The 20589-nt window shown below is 44.9% G+C and overlaps 1 protein-coding gene across 4 annotated transcripts in view; it reads right to left on the bottom strand.

The window, feature by feature from the left end:
* Positions 1-568: 568 nt before the first annotated feature.
* The window catches only part of USP3 (ubiquitin specific peptidase 3), a 50528-nt gene continuing 30507 nt past the window's right edge, over positions 569-20589 (bottom strand). For all 4 annotated transcript variants that reach the window (XM_077264195.1, XM_077264196.1, XM_077264197.1 and 1 more), the window contains exons 12-15: positions 17386-17504; positions 4538-4651; positions 4349-4416; positions 569-1858 (exon numbers count right to left, since the gene is read on the bottom strand). In XM_077264195.1, coding sequence (XP_077120310.1) covers positions 1693-1858; positions 4349-4416; positions 4538-4651; positions 17386-17504 — 467 coding nt within the window. In that variant the 3' untranslated portion in view covers positions 569-1692. The remainder of the gene's footprint in view (positions 1859-4348; positions 4417-4537; positions 4652-17385; positions 17505-20589) is intronic.

The raw sequence follows: 20589 nt of genomic DNA, 5'->3' as shown, positions 1-20589 counted from the left end.
TGGTTTTTCATGCGTTTTTGTAAGCTAAATAAAGATATATATTGTCATTTCCTTGTTCAATCTCTTCAGCCAGATACCCTCATTAATATTAAATAAAGACACACTCACACACCATGTAAGAGCATTAACTAACATAAATAACCTACATATGCTGTAACCAAAAAGCAACTGTCAGAAATCTGCGCAAAATGCAATATTTGTTTTTCAAAAAATAAAAAAAATTGCGTATGTTCCAGCATAATTTTAATAACAAGCAGAGGGAAAGCCATCGGCTGATGTTCATATTCTGGGTGATTAGCCAATAGCCATAAAGGTTCCCAGGCTATTAATATCAGCTCACAGGTTTGCTTAGCCTTTACTGGCTAGTTTACAGGGGAACCCCAGAAAATTTTTTTTACATGGGGTCCCTCGATAAAATTGAACCAGCAAAGGCTAGGAAGACAGCTGTGTGCTCATATTAATAGCCTCGGAAGGGGCCATGGATATTGGACCCCCAAGGCTAAAAACATCAGCTCTCAGATGTAAAAAACATAAGACAGTAGTAAAAGGAAATAAGACCACAGGTAAGTGTTGTCATATGAAGTTTTATATCGACTGCTGAACAAAACAGCATGATTCTTCAATTAAACAATATACCATCTATAATTGAAAAGCTCAATAAAAGGAATGTGATGGTAGTTTTGAAATGGACGCCATTTTATAGTAAAAATCATTCAAATGAATGTGTATAAAGACATCTACAGGGCAAGATAACATAAGAATGGGTAACTCTTGCGTTGAGGATCGGTTCTACGTTTCAGGCACCTCAGGAATCATTAGTTAAACCTCTGATAAGGGAGACAGCCCAGCTTAACCTGCAGGACGATCAAAATCTTGAACAAAAATAGGCAGGACTGTGTTCGACCTAAACTAGGAAGTCAAAGACCCACAGGCGAAGATCTGCCAAGCATAGGGGGAACACTGGAAACCTACACATAATCCAAGCATTATTACAGATTCCATTCTGTCCAAAAAACAAGTCTGTAACACATTGTTATTAGTTTCTGAGCTTGAACATCTGCAGGCTCATCTAGTAGATCAGTTGATCCTGAGCAGTCAGGCTTTTGTAGTCTGGACAGCCTCCTTCCAGCAGAGAGGGAGCATATAAGGGGTGAGATCCATTACTAGAGAGTCAGCCTGCTTGGACAGCAATTTTTTGATTTTGAGGCAGTAGGAGTGTCAAGGTGACAAAGCTCCCAAGCAAGTGATATATTATACATTGATTGTAGGGTTTTAAAGGTTTAAGAATCTATGTAAATTTTACCCCAAATAGAGACTTCTGGAGGAATCCCTCGCCAAAAACCAGCAAGGAAAGCAGCGAAGAGTTGGAACTTAGCTACCACTGAAACATCTGCAAGCTTTGAGGTTACATTGAACACTTTATACTTTTACCCCAATTGAAATGTCTGTGCATAACAATGATTGCACCCAAATCAGTTTTGGAGGTCGTCTACACTGTAACGAATGAACCACAGGCCTCTTTGGCAGCATTTTAGGGGGCAATCAAGTTCTGTCAGTACAGCTTATTCCATCAATGACAGCCAGACAAAGAGCTGTGAAAGTGCATGAATTTAGACAAGCATTTTTTTTCTTCAATCAAGTATTAGTGGAGGGGATGGGTATGTGTGATGTTTGAGGGAATAAAAGAGGTATTCAGAGTTTTTCTGGAGTGGCTGGGACCGGACGCTCCACATAGAACAAAATATAGGCTTTTGCTTTCATCACAGTCTCTTCTTCTGTAAAGGTCACTGTACTGTCGTTGAAATGGAACCAGCGTCCTTCATGGGTTGCATATGCCGTGTAGTGACCAGAGCCAACACTGTCGAGAATAAAGACCAAAAAGAGGGGAATACAGCATTATAACACGTGTAAAAAAACCCATTCATTTCATACTGCACAACGGTCACAAAGATTTGTCTAATGTTCTGGAAACAAAAAGGGAAAATAGTTCTAAATAGTAGGAAAAAAAAAACGTTTAAAAGAGTAGATGTACAGCAATAGGGAAGCAAGTTATTCCTATAATCTAAGAGGGTCGTACAGGGAGGAGACTCATGACTAGTCATTTTTGTTTAGACTCACCAAAGAAATTCAGGAGGATGACAGAATAAGTTGTGGAATTATCACCATTATCATCATCAATAGTGAATATATGTAATAAACCATTCTAAATTGACTGGTCCAAACTTGTGCCTTAAAGGAATATTCCCAACTTCATAGATGGATATTGACTTTCCTATTTAGGCTAAGTTCACACTACGATTTTTTTGTTGCTTTTTTTATGCCAATTTTCAGCTGCGTTTTACAAGTACCAGTAAAGTATATGAGACTTCAGAAATCTCACGCACATACAGTGTTTTTTTTTGTCATCATTATTTCATGCTTTGCGTGTTTTTTTGGACATGGAGCATCGCTTAGTTCAGCGTTTTTCACCCATTGACTTGAATGGGGGGTGAAAAAATGCTGAAAAAACGCACGTATCAGGTTTTGCTGCGTTTTTTGTGACAACCTGATTCTATGGAATAGGACTTTTTTTTTTTTTTCAAACACTAAACTTTATCAGCATGCACAAGAGAAATCTAGCATGCCAAAACCACAGCGAAAAACCAAGAAAAACAAGTTTTTTTTCTGCAGCTTCTTTCCTGCCAAGAGATTAGGTTATGCTGCTGAAAAAACACCAAGTGTGAACTTACCCTTAGGCTGTGTGCACACGTTGCAGATTTTTCGCATTTTTTTAAAAATGCTATAAAAACGCGAAAAAAAACGCATACATTATGCATCCCATCATTTAGAATGCATTCTGCAATTTTTGTGCACATGATGCGTTTTTTTCCGCGAAAAAATTGCATCGCGGTAAAAAACGCAGCATGTTCATTAATTTTGCGGATTTTTGTGGATTTCCCATTATATTATTGCATTGGGAACCTCCGGAAAAATCCGCAAAAAACGCACCAAAAACGCGGTAAAAACGGGAGAAAAACGCATACGGATTTATTGCAGAAAATGTCCCGTTTTGCTCTGGAAATTTCTGCAAGAAATCCTGAACGTGTGCACATAGCCTAACTGTTTATAAAATGTGCAGCCGTTCTTGAGATATTAACACTTTTCTTTTAGACTGTCCACAGCCGCTATCTATCTTGTAAGATATGCGCTGGAATGTCATTGAATACGAGTCTCCAGTCCTTTCAGTTACACATGACTGGCTCCGAGTAGCAGTGAGTGGAAGAGCAGAACATAACGGCCCTTAGGGTATGTGTCCACGGTCAGGAAACGCTGCTTGTTTGACGCTGCGCAGAGCTGCAGCGTCAAACACGCAGCGTCCAGATGTTCCAGCATAGTGGAGGGGATTTTTTGAAATCCCGTGTCCACTATGCGTGGAAACCCGCACGCGGCGGGCCTGCGACTCCGGACATGCTGCGCGTCTTTTCAGATCGCAGCATGTCCGTACACCTTGCGGGGACGCAGCGTCCCCGCAAGGCATAACACAGGGCCCTATGGGAGGGGGGCGATGATCCCGAATGTGTACAGTTAACACATCCGGCATCATCGCGTCCAAAAAGGGGGCGGGGCTTAGCGCCGAGCGGCTTCGCCGCTCCGGCGATACCGCCGGCCATCCTGAACGTGGACACGCAGCCTAAAACATCTAAGGGTATGTGTCCACGTTCAGGATTGCATCAGGATTTGGTCAGGATTTTCCATCAGTATTTGTAAGCCAAAACCAGGAGTGGGTGATAAATGCAGAAGTGGTGCATATGTTTCTATTATACTTTTCCTCTAATTGTTCCACTCCTGGTTTTGGCTTACAAATACTGATGGAAAATCCTGACCAAATCCTGATGCAATCCTGAACGTGGACACATACCCTAAGAGTTTTTGCATAAAACGTTTCAAAAGGTTGCAAAATGTCTGCAGTGTTTTTACCCCAGTCTGGGTCAGCTCAGCCAATTTTTGGAAATGTGAGTGGAGCTTATCCGGGAGGGGGCATGGTTGGTGGTCGACAAATTCATCCTAATTTACGACACAAGTGTGGCACATGGTAGCTAAAAGATGTGCCAAATTCATTAACAGATGCAAGCCTATGTTTCTCTGCTTGAATTTTTCTTTGTTAAATTGGTAGTTCTGCAATATATAGCAGAAAACTTAATGAGAATAAGAGGCTACAAGGAATAATATGCCTCCGCTGTCAGACAGACATGTCATTCCTCAGCGGTAAATGCAAATTAACAGGTGTGATATGTGATATGTAGCTGCACTGACAGCAGTCACTGAAGACACGGCGGCCAAAGAAACCATTTACAATCACTGCACTCACCCTGAACCATGATGAACAACAACAGCTGCTAGATCATAAAGGCAGCTTTCTGGGCCCATATTTTCTGGCTGAAAGAAAAAACAAACAAAACATACTTACATAGGATATATTTAGCTGCAGTATTAGTTAATTTTATAAATGTATAGTGAGAATAGAAGATATTAGATGATGAAACATGAGATTTATTACCTCAAGTAAATAGCACTTCATGTCCAATCCTCGCAGTGGAAACTCTACGTATGTGTCCACCTTGTTCCTAAGGTAAGCAGTCCAATGGAATCTCTTCAAATGTAAGCAAAGCACCTATGGAAATATGAGAATGTGAGGCACGGGGTCATGGGTGGGCTGTATTGGAGGAACCCCCCACCTCTCACAAGAAGAAAGACAAGAAACACCATTACTGCTGTGTAATTATGGCCATTAAATTTACAATAAAGGTCTCACACATTTTGCTGCACTGCACATAGCTATTTACTATGGGAACAGCCAAAATAAAGCACAATTTGATTGACGCACACCTACATATCCACACACTTAAATCTGCTAAAATATAGCCAGCACAACACAATTAAACTGGTGTAGTTTTGTGACTAAATTTAAAGAGGTTGCCCACTAATTGGACAAATCCTTTTTAAATGCTATATTCCCCATAGTAAAATAAAAACAGATGCCTTCTGGAATGGCGCCTTTTAAGCAATGTCAGGGTCATGTTTCCCAAAGTTCACGTATCATTACGTCAATTGAGCGCTGCAGCTAATCAGCGGCGGCTAATGGGCTGCAGTTATCAAGCTTCATTCGGACCTCTGGGGTTTGTCTGAAAAAGCAGTCCATTAGCGGCTCATGATTGGTATGCCACATAAGCACTGTAGCCAAGGACACATGAGCCTTAGTAGACCCGCTGCCGACATCGATGGAACTGCTCAATGTGAGTAGCAGTTATTTTTATCTTACTAGGGGGACTATTGTATTTTGGAAGGGATCCTCCAAATAGTGGACAGCCCCTTTAGGAGTTACGCTGCTGTGACCTTATAATGTGGAAGACAGACATAAGCACAAACTTTACATAATAACACAAAGGATTTACATGCCATTGCAGCATGAACATTCTTATTTTCTATTAAACATACCTATAGGGCTATGTAAAGATGTGGTTCAAGGAGCAAACACTCTGCTAGTATGGAAATGGGCAGTCTTTTAATCCTTTCACGCCATGACCATTTTTTTTTTTTCTTATTTTAGTTTTTTCCTTCCCCTTCATCTAACAGCCATAAACTTTTTTTAGATTTCCATCAATATGACCATATGAGGGCTTGTCTTTTGTGGGACGAGTTGAACCTTTGAATGACACCATTGATTTTACCAGTGTACTGGAGAACGGGAAAAAACTACAAGTGCGGTGACATTGCAAGAAAAAAAAAAGAATTGCAATTCCACAATTGTTTGTTGGATATTTTATTAACCCCTTCATGACCCGGGGTATTTTTGTTTTTCGCTCCCCTCCTTCCCAGAGCCATAACTTTATTTTCCGGTCAATATGGCCATGTGAGGGCTTATTTTTTGCAGGACAAGTTGTACTTTTGAACAACACCATTGTTTTTAGCATGTTGTGTACTAGAAAACGGGGAAAAAATTCCAAGTGCGGTGAAATTGCAAAAAAACTGTAATCCCACACTTGTTTTTTTGTTTGGCTTTTTTACTAGGTTCACTAAATGCTAAAACTGATCTGCCATTATGATTCTCCAGGTCATTACGAGTTCATAGACACCAAACATGTCTAGGTTATTTTTTTTACGTAAGTGGTGAAAAAAAATTCCAAACTTTGACTTAAAAAAAAAAAAAAATTGAGCCATTTTCCGATACCCGTAGCGTCTCCATTTTTCGTGACCTGGGGTCAGGTGAGGGCTTATTTTTTTGCGGGCCGAGCTATCGTTTTTAACGATACCATTTTGGTGCAGATACGTTCTTTTGATCGCCCGTTATTGCATTTTAAAGCAACGTCGCAGCGACAAAAAAAAAACGTAATTCTGGCGTTTCAATTTTTTTCTAGGTACGCCGTTTAGCGATCAGGTTAATTCTTTTTTTATTAATAGATCAGGCAATTCTGAATGCGGCAATATCAAATATGTGTATATTTGATTTTTTATTGTTTTATTTTGAATGGGGCAAAAGGGGGGATTTAAACTTTTATATTTTTTTCATATTTTAAAAAAAAATTTTTTTTTTACTTTTGCCATGCTTCAATAGCCTCCATGGGAGGCTAGAAGCTGGCACAACTCAATCGGCTCTGCTACATAGGAGCAAATCTCAGATCGCTCCTATGTAGCTGAATTCCTGTAGTGCTGAGCTCCGTCCACAGGGTGGAGCTCATAGCAATATGGCATCAACAACCAAAAAGGTCTCAAGTAGACCTCTGGCTGTTATGCCGATGCATCGCTGACCCCCGATCATGTGACAGGGGTAAGCGATGCGCTCATTTCCGGCCCGATGGCCGGAAGCAGTAGGTAAATGCAGCTGTCAGCGTATGACAGCGGCATTTAACTAGTTAATAGCGGCGGGTGAATCGCGATTTCCCCCGCCGCTATTGCGGGCACATGTCAGCTGTTCAAAACAGCTGACATGTCCCGGGCTTTGATGCGGGCTCACTGCCAGAGCCCGCATCAAAGCAGGGGATCTGACCTCGGACGTACTATCCCGTCTGAGGTCAGAAAGGGGTTAAACTTCACGATATGGTAAAACTGACCTTGTAATATGGCTCCCCCAGGTCAGTACTATTACGTTGATACCAAACATGTATAGTTTATTTAAGCAGTGAAAACAAATTCCAAAATTTGTATGGAAAAAAAAGTTTTTTTGCTGTCATATTCCGAGACCTGTAGTGGTTTCACCTTTCAGGATTTGGCTTACTTTTTTGTGCCCTGAGCTGATGTTTTTATCAATACCATTTTGGAGTAGATATGTTGTTTTGATCACCTGTTCAAAACTGCATTTTATTTCAAAGCTGCGGTGGCCAAAAAAATCTTAATTATGGCATTTTGATTTTTTTTCTCATTATGCAGTTTACCAATCTAATTTAATATTTTAATAGAGAGGACATTTCCAAATACAGTGATACCCCGTAAAACGGGGACAAATTGGACTTGTGTTTATATTTTTGAAAACTTTTTGTAGCTTTTTACGTTATTAAATAGTCTTCTTAGGAGTCTTGAAGCTGCAATTGTCCAATTGTATGTGCTATGCACAGCAGTGCTTGAGCATTGCTACGTATAGCAGAAATCACGATCTATGAAAGCCAGCAGTGAGCCGGCGTTCATAGGAGTATCGTAATAACAGGCATGGGGGTCTTCATCAGACCTGTCATGACAACCCATTGGCACCTCCCTGATTATGGGGCAGGGGCACCAACGGGCAGGACTTTTGACGTGCTTCCAGCTTGTGCGTATTTTAACTGGTTAACAGCTGCGTGTGCAGATCCAATCCACCTGCGGCTGTTCAAAGCACATGAAAGCAGATTAAATCAGTGGTCATGTGTGGGGAAAGATGTGGGGTCTGCATAGGAGCACGCATCCAAGTCAGGGACACGTCATATGACGTAAATATGTCATATGTCGTGAAGGGGTTAAAAAAAAAATTTAAATCATAAAAAGTATATTTACATCAAGCAGAGTTGCTGCAGAAATCTGTGCAACAGTTTAATTCTGAACAGAAATTAAAAAATTTTTTTAGATAAAGAAATGTATACAATAAATCAGAAGCATGAAAATATACCCTTAGGAGACAGATAGTTGCTTCTAACAAAATTACAGTATCATCAAAAAGTTAATGAGTGGCTTGGAGAAAAGGACTTTACCTTGAGTACACAAAAATCCCTATATCATCAAAAAGTTAATTTCAGTTCTTCAATACAAAAAGTGAAACTCATATATTATATAGTCATTACAGAGTGATCTATTTCAAGTGTTTATTTCTGTTAATGTTGATGATTATGGCTTACAGCCAATGAAAACCCAAAAGTCATTATCTCAGTAAATTAGATAAACAAAAAACACCTGCAAAGGCTTCCTAAGCGTTTTAAAAGGTCCCTTAATCTGTTTCAGTAGGCTCCACAAACATGGGGAAGACTGCTGACTTCACAGATGTCCAGAAGGCAGTCTTTGACACACTCAACAAGGAGGAAAAGACACAAAATGTCATTGCTAAAGAAGCTGACTGTTCACAGAGTGCTGTATCCAAGCATATTAATAGAAAGTTGAGTGGAAGGAAAAAGTGTGGTAAAAAAAGGTGCACAAGCAACTGGGATAACTGCAGCTTTGAAAGGATTTTTAAGAAAAGGCCATTCAAAAATATGGGGGAGATTCACAAGGAATGGACTGCTGCAGGAGTCATTGCTTGAAATGCTTGAAAAGCCACCACACACAGACATATCCAGGACATCGGCTACAAGTGTTGCATTCCTTGTGTCAAGCCACTCATGATCAATAAACAATGCCATTAGGGTACCGTCACACAGTGCAATTTTGATCGCTACGACGGCACGATTCGTGACGTCGCAGCGTCGTATGATTATCGCTCCAGCTTCGTAGACTGTGGTCACACTGTGCAATCACGGCGCTGGAGCGATGCCGAAGTCCCCGGGTAACCAGGGTAAACATCGGGTTACTAAGCGCAGGGCCGCGCTTAGTAACCCGATGTTTACCCTGGTTACCAGCGTAAACGTAAAAAAAAACAAACAGTACATACTCACATTCCGGTGTCTGTCCCCCGGCGTTCTGCTTCTCTGCACTGTGTAAGCACCATAGCCGGAAAGCAGAGCGGTGACGTCACCGCGTCACCGCTGTGCTCGCTTTCCGGCCGGCAGGCGCTCACAGTGCAGAGAAGCTGAGACGCCGGAGGACAGACACCGGAATGTGAGTATGTACTGTTTGTTTTTTTTACGTTTACGCTGGTAACCAGGGTAAACATCGGGTTACTAAGCGCGGCCCTGCGCTTAGTTACCCGATGTTTACCCTGGTTACAAGCGAACACATCGCTGGATCGGTGTCACACACAACGATCCAGCGATGTCAGCGGGTGATCAAGCGACGAAAGAAAGTTCCAAACGATCTGCTACGACGTACGATTCTCAGCAGGGTCCCTGATCGCTGCTGCGTGTCAGACACTGCGATATCGTAACGATATCGCTAGAACGTCACGAATCGTACCGTCGTAGCGATGAAAATGGCACTGTGTGACAGTACCCTTAGTGTCTTACCTGAGCCAAGGAGAAAAAGAAATGGACTGTTGCTCTGTGGTCCGAGGGGTTGGTTTCAGATTAGAGTAAATTTTGCATTTCATTTGGAAATCAAGGTCCCAGAGTCTGGGGGAAGAGTGGAGAGGCACATAATCCAAGCTGCTTGAGGTCTAGTGTGAAGTTTCCACAATCAGTTATGGTTTGAGGAGCCATGTTATCTGCTGGTATAGGTCCACTGTGTTTTATGAAGACCAGAGTCAGGGCAGCCATCTACCAGGGAATTTTAGAGCACTTCATGCTTCCTTCTGCCGACAAGCTTTTTGGAGATGGAAATTTAATTCTCCAGCAAGACTTGGCACCTGTCCACACTGCCAAAAGTACCAATACCTGGTTTAAAAAACAACAGTATCACTGTGCTTGATTGGCCAGCAAACTCACCTGACCTTAACCCCATAGAGAATCTATGGGGTATTGTCAAGAGGAAGATGAGCGACACCAGACCCAACAATGCAGACGAGCTGAAGGCTTCTAGCAAAGCAACCTGGGCTTCCATAACACCTCAGCAGTGCCACAGGCTGATCGCCTCCATGCCACGCCGCAATGATGCAGTGATTGATGCAAAAGGAGCCCCGACCAAGTATTGAGTGCATTTACTGAACATACATTTTAGTAGGCCAATATTTCAGATTTTAAAATCATTTTTCAAGCTGGTGTTATAAAGTATTCTAATTTACTGAGATAAAAACGTTTGAGTTTTCATTGGCTTTAAGCCATAATCATCAACATTAACAGAAATAAATACTTGAAATAGATCACTCGGTTTGTAATGACACTACATAATATATGAGTTTCACTTTTTGTATTGAAGAACTGAAATTAACTTTTTGATGATATAGGGATTTTTGTGTACTCAAGGTAAAATCCTTTTCTCCGAGCCACTCATTGGGGGACACAGGACCATGGGTGTTATGCTGCTACCACTAGGAGACTGACACCAAGTTAATAAAAAAAAGTTAGCTCCTCCTCTCAGTATACATCCTCATGCTGGCTCCCAGAGAACCAGTTCAGTGCAAAAGCAGTAGAACATTAACAACATATAAGAGTACAACATGTCAAACTAAAGAACCATCACCACTAGGCTAACAGGGTGGGTGCTGTGTCCCCCAAAGAGTGGTTCAAAGAAAAGGATTTTACGGTGCGTACACCAAAATCCCTATTTGTCCTTCACCTCACTGGGGAACACAGGACCATGACACGTCCCAAAGCAGCCCCTGGGTGGGAAAACAACCGAAAACATCAGGTTTCACGGAGCAACTGCCTAGATGTGCGCCACTGCAGCCTGCAGAATTTTTCTGCCCAGCCCTGCATTAGCTGAAGCTTGAGTATGAACTTTATAGTGCTTCGAGAAAGTATGTAGGCTGGACCAAGTCGCGGCTTTACAGACCTGATCCGCCTATGCCTGATGCCGAACAGCCCAGGAAGCACCTACTGTCCGAGTGGAGTGTGCTCTGATCCCCGCTGGGATAGGCTTACCTCTGATGCGGTAGGACTCTTGAATGGAGGAACGAATCCACCTAGCTATTGTGGTCTTCAAAGAGGCTAGACCATTCCTGTGAACCTCAGGAAGCACGAACAAAGAATCCGACATTCGGAAGGACGCCGTCCTCGAGACATACCTTCTCCGAGCTCTGACTACACCCAGAGTATGGAGAGCCTTTCCAAGCTGTGGACTGGAGCTGGACAAAATAAAGGAAGAACAATGTCCTCATTAAAGGTGAAAGGATGAGACAACCTTGGGTAAAAAGGATGGGGACGGCCTGAGGACAACCTTGTCTTGATGGAAACTATGAAAAGGCGCCCGACAGGACATTGCAGCCAGCTCCGAAACCCACTTGATTGATGTGATTGCAACAAGAAAAACAACTTTCCAGGACAGAAAGGTGAGCGAAATGTCCTGAAGTGGTTCAAAAGGAGCTTCTTGTAAGACTCCCAGGACCAAGTTAAGGTCCCAAGGGTCTAAAGGCATGCGATAAGGGGGAAGAACATGTGTAAGCCCCTGTATGAACGTCTTCACCTGAGGTTTGGCGCAATCCTACATTGGAATAAGACCGATAAAGCGGATATTTGACCCTTGAGCAAGCTGAGCGCCAGGCCTGAGTCCAGACCGGTCTGCAGGAACTCTAAAATGGTGGGAATATAGAAGACGTCCATGAGATTTGCAAAAAATATTATCCAGGTACGGTGATAATTGCGTCCCGACGCCGGCTTATGAGCATTGATCATTGTGGACACGACCTGCTGTGAAAAACCAACCTGTGTTAAAATCCAGGAGTCAACGGCCAAGCCGCTAAACACAGGGCCGCTGAGTTCTGGTGGTAAATCGGCCTTTGGAAGAGCATATCTGGGCAATCGCCAGGGAACATCGGTGACAAGGTGCACAAACTCTGCGAACCACGCCCAGTATGGCCACTCCGGAGCGACCAGGATCACTGTAACTCCTTCCGCCTTGATCTTCCTGATGACTCTCGGCAGAAGCAGCAGCAGGTGAAAAATGTAGGAAAGGCAGAACTAGCTCCACGAAAGAACCAGAGCATACGTTCCTATGGCTCTTGGATCTCGCGACGCAGTCTGGACACCATCAGATCCACATCTTGGGTCCCCCAACGAAGACAGATCTGTTGGAAAACATCAAAATGAAGTTCCCACTCCCCTAAGGCTAGACCATGGCAGCTGAGGAAGTCTGCTGCCCAGTTTTCCACGCCTGGTATATGCACTGCTGAGATTACCGAGTGGTTCCTATCTGCCTATCAGAGAATGCGAGTTACCTCGCACATGGCCGCCCTGCTGCGTGTAACCCCTTGATGGTCGATGTATGCCATAGCCGTGGCGTTGTCCGATTGAATTCGGATGGGGTGACCAGCTAGGAGATAATGAAACTGCAGTAGCACTAGCCATATCTCTCGGATTTCCAAGACATTGATTGGAAGTTTTGATTCCTGAGATGACCAGTGGCCCTGAGCAGTGTGGTGACAAACAACTGCTCCCCAGCCCAGAAGACTGGCATTGGTTATCACCACTAGCCATTGAACTGGGAGAAAGGACTTTTCCTGGTTGAGGGCAGAACTCAATGTCCACCATCTGAGAGTCTGCCTGACCCGCAGAGATAGGCGGCACCGCCAGTCAAGGGAGAAAGGGTTTCTGTCCCAAGCCGCTAGAAGAGCATGCTGTAAGGGACGGAGGTGCATCTGTGTGAAAGGAACCGCTTCCATTGCTGCCACCATTTTCCCCAGTAGCCTCATTGCAAAGCAGATTGAATGAGGGAATGACTGAGAAAGTGCGTGGGCTCCTTGCTGAAGGGCTAGGACCTTGTCTTGAGGGAGAATCACCATCCCTCGAGAGGTGACCAGGGTCATGCCTAAAAGGGATATCTGCTGAGCTGGAACAGGGGGAAGACTTGGCTAAGTTTATCAGCCAACCCAGCCGAGAAAGAGTGTCGCAAGTGATAAGAACGGACTCCGCGCAGTTGTGGAAAGACGGACCCCTGACCCGGAGGTCGTCTAGATAGGATAGGACGACCACACCCTGAAAGTGCAGGATGGACATGACAGCCACCATGACCTTTGTGAACACCCTGGGAGCAGTAGCGAGGCCGAAGGGCAAGGCCGTGAATTGAAAATGCTGCTCACGAATGGCGTAACCCAGGAACTTTTGGTGGTGGGGGGGAATCGGGATGTGTAGGCAAGCATCTTGGATATCGGTGGATGCTAGAATCTCCCCTTTTTCCATTGAGCTGATGACCGAACACAGAGACTCCGTGCAGAAATGATTGACCTTGACAAACCTGTTTAGAAGTTTGATGTCTAGTATGGGTCTCACTTTTCCGTCCTTTTTTGGGACAACAAATAGGTTGGAGTGGAATCCCACGAACCTTTCGTTTTCCAGAACTGAGACAATGATGCCATTGCGGCGCAAAGAGTCTATGGCTCGGGAAAGAGCCTTTGCCCTTGCCCTTGATGCTGGAAATCGGGAAGGAAAGAAATGAGCCGAGGAAACGCGAAGAAAAAAAAAATCGATTTTGTATCCGGAAGACATCAGATCTCTGACCCATTCGTCATGAACGACTAAGAGCCAGACCTGGTTAAACAGGAGTAGGCGACCGCCTATCCTGCTGGTGTCGACCGGATAACACCATGAGTCATTGGGCCGAAAAATCTTTCTTCGGGCCGCTTCTTCCATTGCTGATTGGACCCATAGGATGCCTGGGGTCCTCTATTCGTGCGAGGAGAGCGTTCTGATCATGAAGGGGCAGTGGTAGTGGACCATCCCGGATTGGCGCGAACGGATCGGAAACGGATTTGTTGTTGATGCTGAAAAGGACGCCTAAGCCTCTGCTGGGGAAGAAATTTGCTCTTTCCCCCGTAGCATCCGACATAAGCTGATCCAGCTTCTCTCGAAATAAACGCCCACTCTGGTAAGGAAGAGAAGTCAGAGACTTTTCTGATGCAGAATCCACCTTCCATTCTCTAAGCCATAAAGACCTTCTGATCGTGATGGTGTTTGCCACCGATAGAACCGCACAGTTGGCCGCATCCAAAGAAGCATGTACCAGGTAATCTCCTGAGAAATTTGGCTAGCCAGCTGCGCTGCCTCCGGAGGAAGATTACTGCTCTGAATGGAATTAGCCAAGGTCTCCAACTAGGAAACCATTGCTTTAACTACCCACGCTGCAGCGAAGGAAGGATATAGAGCCGCACCTGAGGCCTCGAAGACAGATCAAGCCAAATTTTCTATCTTGCGGTCTGTGGGGTTTTTAATAGATGATCCATCCGGCAGGGATAGAAGGGTTTTGGATGCCAGGTGAGAGACTGGCGGGTCTACTACAGGGGGACTCAGACCAATCTTTTCTCAGATCGTCGGAGAAAGGGTACTTCGCCTCAAGCATTTTTCGTCCTGTAAAGCACTTATTTCCCTGGGCCGATTAACTATATCCTGAAACTCCGGGTGAATGGCGAATGTTCTATGAGGACGCTTAGCTTTTTTGAAGCACATAGCTTGAACCGGGACAGAGCCAGAGTCTTCATCAACCTTCAGAGTTTGGTTGACTGCCTCAATCAGAGAATCAACCGTCCTCTGAAAGTCTGGCGAATCCGGATCTAAGGAGACTCAGAATCGAGTTTGCTATCAACGTCTGGAGAGGGAGAATGAGAAACGGAGCTCACAGATGCCAGGGCACATGATTGTACGGGAGGCATACTACGTATCCGTTTCCTAGACGCTTGTAGTTTCTAGACTGTGCGCGGCCCCTGCGAGCCGACTGTTCCCGTGTAGGGGAGGATCCCTCTGCGTCAGACATGTGAACACCACGATCCCCAGAAGGAACAGTGAAGGATTCAAGCGCTTTGCCCAGAGAAGTCAGATTGCAACAGAGACGAGACCCACTCAGGGAGACTAAAGACATTGGGCTCAGTGTCAGCAGGGGGCTCCTGAGCACATTTGGGGTCACAGCTCTGAGCTTTTGGAAATGCACACTGGCAGGAATTACATGAAGTGAAAAAAGACTTTAAGAGTCTTATGGGACTTTTTTAGGTGCCTGAGGCTGGGATATGATGTACTACTATGTGCTCCCTTAAAGGGACACTGTCACCTGAATTTGGAGGGAACAATCTTTAGACCTAGGGGCAGGGGTTTTCGGGTGTTTGATGCACCCTTTCCTTACCCGCCGGCTGCATGCTGGCTGCAATATTGGATTGAAGTTCATTCTCTGTCCTCCGTAGTACATGCCTGCACAAGGCAAGATTGCCTTGTGCAGGCATGTACTACGGAGGACAGAGAATGAACTTCAATCCAATATTGCAGCCAGCATGCAGCCGGCGGGTAAGGAAAGGGTGCATCAAACACCCGAAAACCCCGCCCCTAGGTCTAAAGATTGTTCCCTCCAAATTCAGGTGACAGTGTCCCTTTAATAAGGGTTACCACAGGAGAGAGGGAGGGAGGGAGAGAGAGAGAGAGAGCTAGTAGCAGCGCTCCTTACCCAGGTCCTGTGTCCCAGCCACGAGTATCACGCTCCGCGTCACTATCCAGGCAAGCAGGAGGATTCCTGACCATCCGGAAGCCCTGTCAGCGTGCGATAGGGTGTAGGAAGATGGCTGCTGAGATTACATGGGTGCTTCTCGTTCAAAGGAGAAGCACTGAAACAGAGGGCGGAGCCGCCGCATCGAGTCATAGCGGGGCAGAGCTTCGGCTGCAGCCTGTACAAGGCCAAAGCCGGGGACTAAATTTTGACCTAGGCCTGAAAAAATGACCCTCCCCCCTTCCTCCCTGCCAGGAAAAGTCTGCTGCCTGTGCCTGGACTGCTCAGAGCCCCCCACCTTTTCAGCGCTTACCCAGAGAAGTTGGAGATGTCCTTCGGACGATGCTGCAGGTACTTCTGCTGTATGCAAGCACCTCCGTTTTGCAGCTGCTGTCGCTGGTGATTTTTTGGATGGTGCAGGGATAAAGGGGTAAAAACCCTCAATCCACTGTCCCTTTTATAGGGAGATGGAGAGAGACCGTCCGCCTCCTTGCTTCATCCACTAAACAGTGGTGGGGCAGTGGGGGCTGCCTCTGTGCATCCAAGGGGTTCAATCCCCCTGGGTGGACAGGGCTGGTTGTCCGGCATTAGGCCTGGCTGCAGAAGAGGGAACATGGAGGCGACACTCCATGTGCTCGTCTGTTGATGGTGCGGGGAGATCGGTGCCCTTTAAGAGACCCGTTGCCCCTAAAAATCAGCCCAGGAATGGCATCCCACGTCACAGGAGAGGGTACGTGGAGGCGACACTCCACATGCTCGCCTGTTGTTGGTTTGGGGAGATAGGAGCCCCTTCGTCCAGGTAAAAAAAATCTTAATTAAAAGTTAAAATAACGGTGTTTTTTGTTCGAACCACCCGTGTGCCTCCTATGGACACGAAGCATGAACTGGTTCTCTGGGAGCCAGCATGAGGGTGTATACTGCAGAGGAGGAGCTAACTTTTTTTGTTTTAACTTAGTGTTAGCCTTCTAGTGGTAGCAGCATAACACCCATGGTCCTGTTTCCCCCAATGAAGCGAAGGAGAAATTCTAATTTTGTCAGAAGCACCTGTAGGAAGAGTGGGGGTTCCTAGTTTAAACTACTGTAACTTTTATTCTACTACAAACACCAGGTATATCAGCAAAATGGCACATGATAAACAAAATTTTTTTTTTAATTATTTTTTTTAAACTAAACACTTTTCCTCTGTGTGAACACATGTGTTACCTGAGTCTAACCCTCATCTTCGTTTCAAACCACATGGGGATCTAGACTAGACTGGCCTTGTGAATAATGGCACTTCCCAGAATGGACCATCCGTATATACAAGAATGTCATGTCGGGAAACATAAAAATTGATGTGGTTGGATTTTAAACAATTAGAATTTTTTTCCTCTCAAAATTGCTGAAGTGTACTAGCACATACACCAACAATATTCAGCAAGCCATGTGCCGACCATTTTGAACATGGAGAGCAGACAGACCAAACATACTCTTGTCTGAACCTGGCCTTTGACTCAAAACCATACACCAAAAGTTGATACATGGAGTCAGAACAGGATTCAAGGAGAATGGTAAATATAAATAACTGACTTGAACTTCTGCCTATTGACCCATTTCTGGCTAGCGCTCGAAAACCTGCATATGTGTCTCCAGCCAGGTGGGGATGGCCTGAAGTCAAACCCAGACCGAGTACCACCTTACATATCAGAATTCTAACATGGCAACTAGTAAAATGTCAAATACTCCTGTCCATACTCTAACCTTTGGTAGTTTCTGGATCCAAAATTTTTTAGTGGATTTCTGTTTCTTTTTACATTTCAGGCACATGTAGAGCTCGGTCTCATCCAACTCTTCAAGGTCTGTGAAGCTGCGTAGGCAGTCTTAAATGAAAGATGCAAGATAAGGTAAATACCCGCATGATGTCAAAGTCGCAAAAATGCAGTATGTCAACGTTCCTAACCAATTTTTATTATCTGAACACACTGACAAAAAATAATTAGCTTTGCAAGTAGTATTGACTAATGGTTTCCTGCAGTTTTATTTCCACAGTTCCTTCGAAGATGTATGTAAATAAATGGTGGCATCCCATAGCTTGAACCCACAGTCACACTCCACTTGGTTTGTCCCCTACTTTATCACACATCTAGTAGGTTTATAGGAAAGTAGGGGAAAATGGAAGAAAGTATGGCTTCAGTATCAGGCTACAAAGAGTCTACATAAGGGTGGAGACAAGTAACTGTGGGAAACTTAACCAAGATTAATTTGCAAAGTTGCCCCGAATACACTGTAGTGGGATAACTACACAGAAGTATCATGGCAGCTAAAGTATCGAGAAGCTGCAGTTATTTCAAAGGCCGGGAATTAATAACCATCTCCTCTCTTCACACACGTACAATCTCTGCTTGCTGTCATCTGCTGCTTATCATCCTGCAACATTTCCTTTAATGGTACAATCTCTGCTTGCTGTCATCTGCTGCTTATCATCATGCAACATTTTTTAGGCTGATTTCACATTTGTGTCTGTTTGCGGAGCGTTTCATCCGGAGCAATCCGTATGTGTCGCTTCTCGGTGTGCGGCGGGGTCCGGCGAATGCACTATGTTGCATTTTTGGAAGAATCAAAAATCCGTCAAATATGCGCAGGCATGCGCATGCGGATGAGTGGGTTAAAAAAACACATTACTGTCTATGGGAACGCATGCGTTAGTGTACTTCAGACTGCGCATGTCCAGGAACCGATTGAGACACACCCATTGAAACATGCCCACCTGGAAATATCGAAAGCATGCGCATAAAAAAACGCAAACGCAGGCAAAAAACGCATACAAACACATGCACAAGCAGCTTTTTTTGCCGTCATGCGTAAACTGATGCGGATAAAAAAAATGCTGCGTACGCATGAGTTTGCACGCGTTTTTGCATATGCAGACAATACGCTGTGGACACACGCAAATGTGAACCTAGCCTTAAGGGTATATAACAGTGACTGCTGACTCTTTGCTAAATTCATTTGTTGCATTGTATTCAATACTTACTGCTGTATATCCATGTTGGGCTCACTAGAGAAGTTAGGCCCCTTTCACACATCAGTTTTTTTTGCCGTCAGTCACAATCCGTTGGATCGACGGATCTGTCGCAGATTGTGAAAAACTAATGAAACGGATCCGTTTTTTGGACGGATCTGATTAGTGCATCTGGCTAATTGGTTGTGAAAAACTGATGCAACGGATCCGTTTTTTGGACGGATCTGATTAGTGGATCTGGCTAATTGGATTGGAGCACGCTCAGTAAAAAAAAACGGAATCCGCCCCCGGATTACGTCATTTGACGGATGCGCGCCCATAGGCTTCCATTCTAGCAAACAACGGACGGCGATGGATCTGTCACTGTCCGTTTTTTCGACGTACACAAAAAAAGTTACTATGTTCGTTGTCTCCGGCTGCCGCACAAACAATTTTCGACGGATCCGGCGAACGACGGATGAAACGTGAGACCATCCATTGCAAATACAAGTCTATGAGAAAAAAATGGATCCGGCGGCATCAGTCGCCGGATACTTTTTTTCAAAATTCGACGTATTGCGACTGATGACAAAAAACTGATGTGTGAAAGGGGCCTTATCTGGTGCAAGGTGTTACAACATATGGATGTAGCCAGGTCCAGTGCCTTTGATCATCTAAACTCCCCTGGTGTGCTAGCTAATTGCTAATTTATCCCAAACCAGCTCCCACAATCCCTCTCACCTGATCCTCTACTGAGTAAGTCGTTGTGTGGTCGCTGGGGAGCTGTCACACAGACAGCTCTCTCCAGCGACCAACGATCAGGGAACGACTTCGGCATCGTTGAAACTGTCTTCAACGATGCCGATGTCCCCCTGCAGCACCCGGGTAACCAGGGTAAACATCGGGTTACTAAGTGCAGGGCCGCGCTTAGTAACCCGATATTTACCCTGGTTACCATTGTAAAAGTTTTTAAAAAAAAAAAAAAACACTACATACTCACATTCTGATGTCTGTCACGTCCCCCGCTGTCAGCTTCCCGCACTGACTGTGTCAGCGCCGGCCGTAAAGCAGAGCACAGCGGTGACGTCACCGCTGTGCTCTGCTTTACGGCCGGCGCTGACACAGTCAGTGCGGGAAGCTGACGGCGGGGGTCACCGCTGTGCTCTGCTTTACGGCCGGCGCTGACACAGTCAGTGCGGGAAGCTGACGGCGGGGGACGTGACAGACATCGGAATGTGAGTATGTAGTGTTTTGTTTTGTTTTTTTAACTTTTACAATGGTAACCAGGGTAAATAACGGGTTACTAAGCGCGGCCCAGCGCTTAGTAACTCGCTGTTTACCCTGGTCACAAGTGAACACATCGCTGGATCGGCGTCACACACGCCGATCCAGCGATGACAGCGGGTGATCAGCGACCAAATAAAGGTCCTGATCATTCCCTACGACCAATCGATCTCCCAGCAGGGGCCTGATCATCGTTGGTCGCTGTCACACATAAGATCGTTAGCGGGATCGTTGCTACGTCACAAAAAAGCGTGACGTTGCAACGATATCGTTAACGAAATAGTTATGTGTGAAGGTACCTTTATTCCTTCACCATGTTTACATAAGCCCTTACAGTGTTTGCTCCACTAATCCTCACTCTTCTTCGCTATCCCCAAACCCCAGCACCCTCTAACCAAATAATCACCTCCCCTTCCCTCTTTCCTCCCCACCTGACCTGCTGCTCAACTTCAAATCTGTCCTAATAAAAATAAAACAAGCCGGCCACTCTTTCTCCCACCTGCTCTCCCTTTCTCTGCTTCTCCTCACTGCTGGCCACATATCTCCCAATCCTGGACCCCCACAGCTCATACCTCCCATTACTACCCCCTCATACCGCTCCCTACCTAATATGAACTACCGCAATCTTTCCAACGTAAAACCCATGCCCTTGACGCCCACCCCCTGCTTCCTCTCACCGG

This window comes from Ranitomeya variabilis, chromosome 5 (genome assembly GCF_051348905.1).
Source record: "Ranitomeya variabilis isolate aRanVar5 chromosome 5, aRanVar5.hap1, whole genome shotgun sequence".
Classification (NCBI taxonomy): Eukaryota; Metazoa; Chordata; class Amphibia; order Anura; family Dendrobatidae; genus Ranitomeya; species Ranitomeya variabilis.
The sequence above is the reverse complement of the archived record's forward strand: the minus strand, read 5'-3'. Positions and strand labels throughout refer to the sequence as shown.